This window comes from Onthophagus taurus, chromosome 6, assembly GCF_036711975.1.
Source record: "Onthophagus taurus isolate NC chromosome 6, IU_Otau_3.0, whole genome shotgun sequence".
NCBI lineage: Eukaryota > Metazoa > Arthropoda > Insecta > Coleoptera > Scarabaeidae > Onthophagus > Onthophagus taurus.
Genome location: NC_091971.1, coordinates 5,883,594 through 5,894,435, shown reverse-complemented (window position 1 = coordinate 5,894,435; position 10,842 = coordinate 5,883,594). Strand labels below are relative to the sequence as shown.

The 10,842-nt window shown below is 35.1% G+C and overlaps 3 protein-coding genes across 6 annotated transcripts in view; 1 reads left to right on the top strand and 2 right to left on the bottom strand.

Annotated features, from left to right (window-relative positions):
* Positions 1-5: 5 nt before the first annotated feature.
* On the bottom strand, positions 6-2,980 carry LOC111427803 (mediator complex subunit 15). 2 transcript variants are annotated; one of them, XM_023063108.2, is made up of 5 exons: positions 2,797-2,980; positions 2,587-2,726; positions 1,845-2,101; positions 595-1,766; positions 6-541 (listed from the first exon to the last, which is right to left on the bottom strand). In XM_023063108.2, the coding sequence occupies exons 1-5, from the start codon at positions 2,853-2,855 to the stop codon at positions 109-111; spliced, it is 2,061 nt and encodes a 686-aa protein (XP_022918876.2). In that variant the 5' UTR covers positions 2,856-2,980; the 3' UTR covers positions 6-108. The 2 variants fall into 2 exon arrangements, with proteins under 2 accessions (XP_022918876.2, XP_022918877.2); XM_023063109.2 differs by having other exon boundaries at positions 1,845-2,011; positions 2,797-2,979.
* A 378-nt stretch (positions 2,981-3,358) lies between these two features.
* On the top strand, positions 3,359-4,558 carry LOC111427804 (female sterile (2) ltoPP43). The gene is made up of 3 exons (XM_023063110.2): positions 3,359-3,619; positions 3,675-3,997; positions 4,055-4,558. Exons 1-3 carry the CDS (start codon positions 3,473-3,475, stop codon positions 4,446-4,448), a joined length of 864 nt encoding a protein of 287 aa, XP_022918878.1. The 5' UTR covers positions 3,359-3,472; the 3' UTR covers positions 4,449-4,558.
* A 1,566-nt stretch (positions 4,559-6,124) lies between these two features.
* LOC111427810 (Zinc finger protein ush) overlaps positions 6,125-10,842 on the bottom strand; it is a 97,773-nt gene continuing 93,055 nt past the window's right edge. For all 3 annotated transcript variants that reach the window (XM_023063127.2, XM_023063128.2, XM_023063126.2), the window contains 2 exons: positions 7,331-9,564; positions 6,125-7,251 (listed from right to left, as the gene is read on the bottom strand). In XM_023063127.2, coding sequence (XP_022918895.2) covers positions 6,643-7,251; positions 7,331-9,564 — 2,843 coding nt within the window. In that variant the 3' untranslated portion in view covers positions 6,125-6,642. The remainder of the gene's footprint in view (positions 7,252-7,330; positions 9,565-10,842) is intronic.

The window sequence follows — 10,842 nt, the reverse complement described above, 5'->3', positions numbered from 1 at the left end:
GGAAATATAAATAAAATCATTTTTATTTAATCATGATTCATTTACAATCAACATCTACATATTACAACTTTTACGTCCACAAAAATGTTAAAATTATTTTTTTTTAATTTATAATCCCATTAATATTGGTGTTGAATGAATCGGTTTTTGTACAGGAGCTGAAGCTTGACGAACGCTCATCTCCCAAGTATCCAAAAGTTGAGACACCGAAAAATGTTTTGGTAACTTCTTAATCCTAGCCAACAAAACCGATTGGACGACAGACAAAAATTCTGTTGCATTATATTCATGAGCGGCCATATGACATTTAGGACTAGTCACCGGATAATCCTCTGGAACTGTTAAAGAAATCGGTGGAACACACGGAAGATATTTATCATCCAACCAACATATCAATTGGATCGTTTTTGAACCAGATTGTTGATTGGGATCCAAAGAAACTTTAAAACGTTGATCCAAACGAGCTATTTCACCTTGCAAAACGTCCGGAATTTCACTGGTGGGTTCTTCAATTTTCTTTCGTTTTAATGGAGGGACTAATCTATTCAAAAAATAATTAAATTGATTAAAAAAAAATAATTCGATTAAATTTACTTTATTTCCGGTCCAAATAACGCTTCCAATGTGGGTCCAAAAGTTCTATGTAACGTATGATTAATAACGGGGGAATGAATATTATTACTCAACGCTTCTATAAAAGGATTAAAAGCGTGTTGCTCTTTAAATGTTGTAGTCATCGGTGGTACGCTTCCATCACTTCTCTTAAAATCAATTTTTTCGAGGACAAGTTCGCATTTAACCAATGTATCAAGAGGTAATCTTTGAGATGGGTTCAATAAGATATCTAATAATTTTTTCATTTTGGTCATTTTGTCATTATTTTCGCCATCGTTTCCGATTCGTTGGATGACTTTTCGTAATGGATCAATGTATTTGCTTAATTGGCGGACTTTTTCTCGATAAGCTTGTTCATCGGCCATAGCCATAGGGCTGGGGTTTGGTTGTCCTGGAGTGTTTAATGAACTACTAGGACTTGGGGCCATTCCCACTGATCTTTGTCCGGCCATTAAACTGATTTGAGATCCGGGTGATGGTGCTAAAGCTGGTGAGGCTACCATCTGGTTATTTGTTGGTGGACCGGTCATCCCAACTGGAGATTGAACCGATGGAGATGGGGAGTGAGATAAAAATTGGGTGGGAGTTGGGTTTCTTGGAAAATTTGTATTCGGAGCGTTCATCCCTTTTTGTTGTGGCATTAATTGCCCTAACATTGCAGTTTGCATTTGATTCCCCATTTGGTTTGTCATTTGATTGCTGATTTGATTTCCCATTTGATTACTCATTTGGTTCCCCATCTGATTCGCCATTTGATTTGCCATTTGACCACTCATTTGATTCCCCATTTGGTTAGCCATTTGATTGCTCATCTGATTCCCCATCTGGCCACTCATTGGTCCTCCCATTTGATTGCCCATCTGATTCCCCATTTGTCCGGCCATTTGATTTGGAATTTGACCACCCATTGGGCCACCCATGTTCTGTTGAAGCCCTTGGTTCATTTGAGCGGTCATTTGACCTTGAAGCGGGTTTTGAACAGGACCTTGAAGTTGATTTGTTAAATTCTGCATTTGATTCGGAATTTGACCCATATTTGCATTTGCCATTTGTCCCGCCATCTGATTAGGAATTTGACCTCCCATTTGATTTGCCATTGGACCTCCATTTGGAGGCATCCCCATTGGTGGTCTTTGTTGCATCACGTTGACCTAAATTATTTAAAATATTAACGTTATTATTACTTTTTTAATCAACCTCATTGCTAAAATTAAATAGTTTATTCTTACTGCCATATTTCTTTGCATAACCATTCCATTTTCAGGCCCACGCTGATTTAGGGACTGCAATAAGTTGGTGGCGGGCGAGGGCATCGTTTGTTGTGGTGGTCCAGCGGCAACCATCTGCCCCGGTTGTGCCATTCCGATCATCTGATTATTACGGGACCCTTGGCTCGCTAAATTTTGAAGAGCATTAATAGGGTCAGGCATTCCAGGTGCCCCGTGGCCCCCGCCGGGACCGTTCATACCAGCACCCTTCTTCGTATCTATTGACGGTTCAGTTATACCATATATAAGCAATATTCGCATTTATTTTACCTACTTTTTCTGTATGTTTTTTAAATACTTTATTTTATATCTTCCGATTTATTTACGTTTTCTTAAATATCATTTTTAATGCCGCTGTATATTTAAATAAACTACGTCATATCAGGCTTTATAAATCCAGAAATATTTCTCAAAAAAATCAATTAAAATCATCTGAATTAGTTTTATTCTTTTTTTTAAGAAGTATTTATTGATTTTTACCTTCTAATACAAAGAAAGCCACTATATGGAGGGCAACTGGGTACCAAAAATAATTCAAATACACAAAAGCAACAATAAAATACCATGCCAGCCAATTAAATGTTCACAAACGGGTTAATGTTTATGTTTAAACAGGGTTTTTCCAGACTTTATTACACAATACATTGTACAAACAAACTTAGCCTTGACTATAAAAGAAAACTCACAACTATACGAGACTTACTCATTTCCCGTACATGAAGAATTAATCTTGCAACAAACCCCAAATATTCCTCTCGAGTTTTGGCCTTTTGAAAGACATGGTTCTCCATATCAATACTATTTCTGCTAGTCGACATTCCAGATTGACGAATGGCCTCATCGCTAACAATAATTAATTAAAACATTAACAATTTATTAATATAAATAATTTTAACAACAAATATCCACTCACATTTTCGAAACAACATTTTGGCGAAATGTTGGGGTTCGCCAAGATGTTTCATCAGCCATTTTTATCCTTTTCACAAACAATTTATAACAAGATAATTCAACAAGAATTCACAATACAATTATGTACCGGAGTTTATAATGGAAAAACACCAAAGAGAATCGATTCAATCAATGCCGTTAAACGTCAAAAGTGACGTTTAATTTGTCTTTGTACTTATCTCTAGCAGATGGCGCTTTTTCTACGATGATTTTAACTATATATTTATTGAACTAATTCCTTTTTTAATTGCATATTAAAACGTAATTATCATTATTGGTTAATTTAAGATCGCTATTTAAACAACGTTTTTATATTAGTTTCATTTAATTTTTCGTTAATATCTCAATAGATGGAGCTTCTAAATATAAAATAATTTTTGATTTAACCTAAACTTTGAATATTTTAATTTATATTAATTACAGATTTTAAATCTAAATCCAACATTAAATATAGATATTTATAAATTAAAAATCGTTATTATTTAAAATAAACTAAAATTTTAAATGATTTTATCGATGTAGAGGGCGCTACAATTCCATGTTCTAACCTATAAAAACATAAAAAGATGATTATAGGTTATGTTCACTACTTTAAAAGTGTTTCTTTAAGCGAAAACAACATTTTCCTTTAAATTAGAATGGCTGCTGTTATAAGAATAAAACGTCGATTAGACGAAGAACCTCTTGACGCTTTAATTTTAAACTGTAAAAAGCGTAAAACCGATGATAATCAAGAAGAACCTATCGCAACCGTTTTAAAGTTAACGGCAACTTTAAACGACCCTGTAAGTAAGGTTATTCGTTATTTATTAATTGAAATTGACTATTTTATAAATGCAGGATGAAAACGTTTTTGAGCATGTAAAAAAATCTACGAAAACCACCATCGAAGAACAATTTAAAAAACCTAATATCAACGTACACGATAAATTACGTGATGAATGCCAACTTGCTTTTAAAAAGAACCGATACAAAGTCGTAAATTTACGTAGATTTGATAATAATGAAACGTCCGAAGAGAATGAGGATTTAACTTTAGTTGATGTTGAAACGGACTACAAAGAAACCCCTCAAACATCAGATAAAAAGGAACCAGGATATGTTTATGATTTATATTATACAAACACAAAAGGTTTTTCAGATATTGATGTTGAAAATATGGTGTAGGTTAACTTTTAAAGGTTATGTTATAATTAATATTAAAATTATTCACTTTTTAGTGTACTTCCTTGGACTGATCAACTTATTTATGGTTCAGCTAGAGATAATGGGCTTGAAGTGGAAGAACCAGAAACCGACGATTCCGATTCAAACGCTGAAAATAACTGGCGTAATGATTATCCTGATGAAATCGATGACATCACAGAAGAAGACATTTTAACGGCCGTTCGCGAAATGGATATAAATGGAGATAGAGAATTATCAAGTGATGATGAAGAGGAAGGATATATTTATGGTATTGATAATGATGCCGCCGGTTTTGAAGAAGACATCGATCCTACCGATGTTCGAAGATATGGCGAAATGTACGCTAGGTTTAAAGCTAGGGTTAAGAAAAGTGAGGAATTAGCTGGCGATGAAAACGCGTGGAATTATGAAGATTTCGAGGATTAATTTTTGTTTATTTTTTAAGAATAAATAAATAAAATGATACTAAAAAGTAAGTTTAATAAAGAAAAGTGTTAAATACAATTTCTTATTTCGAATAAATAATATTTATAACACTTCTCATTGTGATATATTCCTTATATTTCCATATCTTTAAATTTTTTAACTTCTTTTTGAGTGTCCGCCTGGATCTTCTTTAAAAGATGTAATTTATGTCGTGTACTTCCCCGTCTTTGGGCGCGTTCATCCATTTCCAAATGTACAATTGTTTTTTTTAATTGAACTTCAGATGCGTTTAACTTTTTAACTACATCTTTCTTAATTTTTTTACTTTCCCTCTTGCTCCTTTTCGTTCTTAGATAATCAAAAATTTTAAAACACATTTTTTAAGATAATACACTTAATAAAACGATGCTTATTAAGTCGCAGAATAAACCCAAATGAATAGTGAAAAGAAATTGCAACCTAAACGGAATTTCTTCCATACTGTCGATAAGAAAAGCTGTATCAATTACGGGTATATATTTATTGTTGATTGTTATTTTAGACTAAACCAAACGATAAGATTTTTTTTGCAGAGGTTAGTAAGAAATTTTATCGTGGTTAATAAAGTTAAAAGTTATATCGCAGATATCGGGTCGTGTATAGAGGGTAGTTCGTGCATTTTTGCTGCGATAGCGGGTAGATCATTTGCATAAGGCCATAATAAATAAAACGGAGTTATCTAAGCTGCGTTTAAGCGAATGTATGTGTATGTAGGGTTCCCCTAACTCGTTCAGATTACCTAGATTCGATAACCAACCTCTATTAATACTTTAGGTCCCATTTGTTACTACATATAATTTTTATGACGTAAACATGCATTGTGTTACTAAATTTTTTTTAACTAATTATTAGTTTGGAACATATTTGAATTATATTTCCAGGAAAGAGCTGTAATAAAATCGATATACTTTAAGAGATACTTTTATGAGATGAATAATTTTAAAAGATGTGCATGTCGATATTCAAGGATGTAAGGATGAAGTGTAACCACATTTTTTGAGCACTTAACGGCTGCTTATTTTACTCAGCGTTGGCACGTTTAAAAAAATCGCCCAAGGCATGTTTATAAAAGTATGGGTAAAATCAACAATATTGCTCTCTTTTGCTCTTAGAAGCATAGATATCGAAAAATTATAATTTATATCTTTTAAAATGATTATTAATTATGAAAGAAAACTCAAAAACTTACAAATAAATAATTTATTGTCTCCAAGAACGGTTGGGTTAATCACTGTTTATACCTTAACGATGTACGTTTTATTTTAAAGGTGCCTTTTTCCACCTTTACCTCTTAACTAAGTTATTTTCATAAAAAAAAAAAAAAATACGAAAGAAACAGTATCCACTATTTAAAAATGTCAGTTTAAGATCCTTCTGGCCTCTAAATCTTCTTCTCTTGACTTTGGCATGTTGTATCTACATCTACGTAATATTAATTTGAAACGAAATTTGTAATTTTTAAAGTAATTTTAATTAATTTTTTTTGAAAAAAGAAAATAAAACACCGATTCTAATAATTATAATAATAAACTTTTGATTTATACACAGCTTTTATGTTTAAAAAAATTGTATTTTATTGAATTTTTCGCGAATAAAAAGCTGTGTATAATAATAATTATTAATTAAAAAAAAAAGAAAACAATATAACATACATTTATTTATAACCAACATACATAAGGGTATCATTGCGATATTGCAGGATGTGGCCGATCTTTTTTATTTTTCACATTCACCACTTTTCTTTCTAATAGATTCTATATGTTACAGTTTACATTGATATAATTTATACTAGATTGTTGTTTTAGATTTTTTTTGTTTAGGTAAAATGGTATACTCGACTTTGCTGTTGGAATTGTTTATAAATTTATGAAAAAAAAATTGATGAAATCGAAATTTTTAATTAAATATAAAATTTATAGGTGTTTAAATTTCAAATAATATCACAGTATATATTATAGATCAACAAAAAAAAATTAATATCAATTATTTAATTTTCTTAAATTCCAACAACATTGAGATGTTTCTTTTTTTAAAACAACGAATTTGCGTATACGTTTTTTTTTAGGACTGGCCAGTTTTAACACTAAAAAGTTCCTACTCATAATCGTCGTTATTTACACTTCCCCTTGGTATTATTATTACTTTTCTTCCTTTTTCATAAAACCGACGTTTCCGCGGCCCTCGTCGTCGGGTTATTATTATTAGTATTATTAACGGCTATTTCTCCAGCATGGCTCGAACAATAAAATTTCTTGTGCGCCACAAAACTATTGTAATAATTGAAGGAAATATCGCAAGATTTACAATATTTCGGACCGGGTTTCGCGGCTTCTTGTAAAATATCCGCTTCTTCCGCCAAAGAAATTTTTGGTGGCTTCACATCTTTAGCAACTTCAACAAATTCCTCTTTAACCGTTTCTTCAACCGGTGCTATTATCACTTCGGGTTCCATCGCTTCTTTTTTTATGATTATCTCTTCTTCTTCATCCAGATCTTTCGCGTTACGACTTTTATCGGAACCATTTGACATTGGCCCACTGCTTTGGACAACATCATGGACGAGCTTAACATGTCTTACAACATTCGCTTTATAAGTTGAACTATATGAACATAAATTACATTGATGAATGGCGTCTTTTGAATTTTCTGAACTTGGGGAAGTTGCTCGATCATCTATGGAAGAGTTTGGTGTTGATTGGATTTGTGGTGGTAAAGTTTCCGTTGTGGATTCATCATCCATTATATATGTTATGTAATTTTCTTCCTGTTAACAAAAAATAAATAAAATAATAAATAGAAGAAAACTAGAACTAATACTAGACCTAGAAGTTAATAATACTTACTTGTAAATCAGGTGATCTCTTATCAAAATGCATCCTAATATGAGTTCTCATTCCCCTCAAAGTATTTCCTTTATACCTACAAATAGTACATCGATAGGCTTTCACCCCAGAATGTGATTCCATGTGTCTTTGTGCTGCGCTTGGAGTAGGACTAACGAAATCACAACATGGGCATTTATACCCCATATTAGAAGCGGCTACGCATTGATGACCGGGTTCGGCGACACCACGACATCGCCCGCATCTTCTTGTATCCACTTCGTTTCTTTTTAAACAATAGTAAGCTTGATGAGCATTCAAATTATCCAAAGATGTGAATTTGATGCCACAAGCCATGCAGATCAATTGTTGATATTGACCGGCAGGACTACTGGTTCCCGCGCTTCCTGGACTAGTCGGCGGACTTGCATTTTTAGAAGCTTCATCTTCTTGAGTTCTCGCCGAACAATAATGCTTTTTATGTATTACATAGTTTTCGTGTTTGCAGAAAACGATGTTACATTCTTTGCACTTTGAAACGCCTTGTTTAACCAAAACTTGAGGGGCAACTGGTATTTGAGGAAATTCCGTTGATGACAGTCTCAATTGGAGTTCCGGTGAGAGTAAAGATAACGGTCCTCCGGATCTTAAAAGAGATTGTAATGGGTAAGGAGTGACTCCGAGGGTGGTTTGAGGAGTTGTTTCTGGACTTGATTGTAATCGATCGAGATCCGAGCCTGATTTTGGTGTTAATCGTGAATGTTGTTGTCTGGGACTATTACTTCTTGAAGTAGCATCCAATTGGTCGTGCTTTCGTTTTGGAGATATACTAAACGATGGGGAAACACCTGACGTTGGGGTTAACGGTGGTGATCCCCTTATGGAGGGAACGCATTCGATTTTTTCTGGTGAAGGTGATTTCCTTTTTTTGTTTTCTTTTTCGTTATCATCCCCAAGATCTATGACTAAATCTCTAATTTCTGGTGATTTTCTTATACTTAAATCCAACGGGGTGGAATTACTCGATGAGTTATCCTTGGGCAAAACAACTTCTTTTGTGTTTATATTTTTTGAATTCACCGTTTTTAAAACTTCGTTTGTTGAAGTATTTGTGGTTGATGCTAATGCTTGGGATAAGGGTTGGAGGGTTCCATTTGGATATAAAAAACATGGTGTGTCCGTGTTTGTCATTCCTGATAAACTTGGAATAACGTTTGGAAGTAAACTAGCACTTCTAAAGAGACTATATGGCACGATTATGATAGGATTGGTTGGTAAAGCTAATAAATGTTGTTGAGGTGGGACGTTTTGGTTGGGGGATGGTGGTGTTCTACAAGAAGTATCTACGGGTGATGTTGGCGTTGAACCTGATGTACAACTCGAAGTTGTTTTAGTCGTGCTGGTAACTGATGTGGCCGTTGGTTTCACCATATGTCTCGAACTACAATAATGGGTCTTGTGAGCTCTGTATGTCTTTTGCGAACTAAACCGAATGTCACATTCTGCACAATATCGATCTTGGATGCTCTCATTACTCGTTTCTCCATTACTAACGTTCGGGACAGAATTCGCTGGACTTGGACTGACAGCATGCATCCTCATGTGTCGATTTAAACTGACTTTTTTATCGGCACTGTAAGAACAATGGGTGCAAGTGTATTGTTTCCCAGTTTTGGGCGCTTTCGTGGGATTTTCACTCGGATCTTGATCCGATTGGTTCCCACTATTATTTTCATTTCCGGTTACTGATTTAGCGTCATCGTCGGTATTTTTATTAGTTCTATGTGAACAATAATATGTTTGGTGCGCTTCTAAAGTACTTAATGAAGAAAACCTGATTCCGCATGGAGGACAAATAAAAATTGGGACGGTCGGTTGAGTTGACCTCACTTCACTTTCACTTCTTGGAGACGTTTCGGGTAAAGGTAAATTTGCCGGAATAAAAAGTCCTCTAGCTAACACCGATTGTATGGCTTGGGGTATGGACAAATAATCCCCGGTACTCGCGACGTTCGAGTCTTGAGAGTCGTCTCGTCGTTCCGTTTTTAGGTTTGCTACGGAAACTGCTTGTGGTTGTAACGCTGGATCCGTTGCTAGATTCGTTTTCAACCTTATCCTCGGGGTGACGTCTTCGGGTTTCGTTTCTTTCTTTTCTTCGTCATCGTCTTTTACTGATTTTTTCTCGTCTACTTCAGCTGTAGGCGGTTCATCTGTCGTCATCGCGTCTGCGTCGCCTCCCCATTCCTCGTCTTCACCTAAAAATAAATTTAAATTGAAATTATTGAAAATAATCACGATTTTCTTAATAAGCAGAAAATTTTAACCTAAATTGATATATCACACCCTATATCGATCATAAAATTCATATTTAAAAGAATAGCTAGCACTTTTTTTAGTGTTTTGTTTTCGGCCATCTTGATTTTTTAAAAACTTTATATCTCGGGAGTTATAACACTTAGATGTGTCGAGTTTGTACTCATTTCACACATTTTTTAATTTTCTATCATAATATTTACGAATTAATTTTCGGCCATCTTGGATTTTATAAAATATGTTAAAATCAAAATATCTCGGAAAGTTTTATAGCAAAATACGTCGTGTTTGGATTCATTTCAAAGGTTTTATTGTAGAGATTGAGAATATCATAAAATTAATGTTTAAGATTTTTAAACTGAAAAAAGTAAATAAAAAAATTATACTTGTCAATTATTTATAGAAACACGAGAGTTAAATTTAGTTTGTTCTGTAAACATTTGTTGAACGGTGTTGTTTTTGTTTGTTGAGGGATTCATTTAATTGATTATTTAACGCGTCGAATCCGGTGTCGTCGACAGAATGCGACGCCCCTGCGTCGACCGTAACTGATGAAGAACAGGTCTTCTACAAATGCATCTGAGATAAGCGGTCTCGGAGACAAGTCTCGCTCATGTACCGAGGAAGGCCTCTAATGAAGCAGTCCGTCAGCGGCAGCCCACGCGTCTGCTCGGGTTCTTCTGAATCCCCTTCATCCTTCTTCTGGACCCTGGGAATGGATCGTTAAGAAGGAATAAGAGGAGGAGGGTTCTTCTTGAATTGAGTAAAGGTGAGGAACGTGTACAGTTCCATACGTCACACGTAGATACTATGCCGACGTATCACTGTCGCCATGCAATCAATAATCATTATAAACTGCCCCCTGCCACCTGTACGAGCCGCGTTATCGGCACTTCCACGAACCGCGCTCTTGTCGAACACGTGTTGCGCCCCACCGTGTTGTCTGGCGTTCGGATGTGCGGAAAAGCGCCGCCTCCGTTCCCCGCCGATCTCTCTCTCACTCGAGGTTATTTACTCGCCGCGGGAAAGAAACTAATTGCCGTTCGTGCATGTCCACTAATCTTTCTAGCTTTCTTTCGGCCGGGGCTCCGGAGCTGGAAGAAGTATGGCGGCCGTTCTAGATGCTATCGCGACCGCGACATGTTCCACCCAGGAGTGTAAATTCTATGTCGGTTATGGACGGTTTTAACGACGGAATGAATATATTAACGATCCTACCG

Coding starts and splice junctions, on each gene's coding strand:
- LOC111427803 (XM_023063108.2), bottom strand. CDS start 2,855: ATGGCTGATGAAACATCTTGGCGAACCCCAACATTTCGCCAAAATGTT. Junction 2,102..2,586: donor TCTTCATGTACGGGAAATGA/GTAAGTCTCGTA, acceptor AACCGTCAATAG/ATACGAAGAAGGGTGCTGGT. Junction 542..594: donor TTATTTGGACCGGAAATAAA/GTAAATTTAATC, acceptor TTTTTTGAATAG/ATTAGTCCCTCCATTAAAAC.
- LOC111427804 (XM_023063110.2), top strand. CDS start 3,473: ATGGCTGCTGTTATAAGAATAAAACGTCGATTAGACGAAGAACCTCTT. Junction 3,620..3,674: donor CGGCAACTTTAAACGACCCT/GTAAGTAAGGTT, acceptor TTATAAATGCAG/GATGAAAACGTTTTTGAGCA. Junction 3,998..4,054: donor ATTGATGTTGAAAATATGGT/GTAGGTTAACTT, acceptor TTCACTTTTTAG/TGTACTTCCTTGGACTGATC.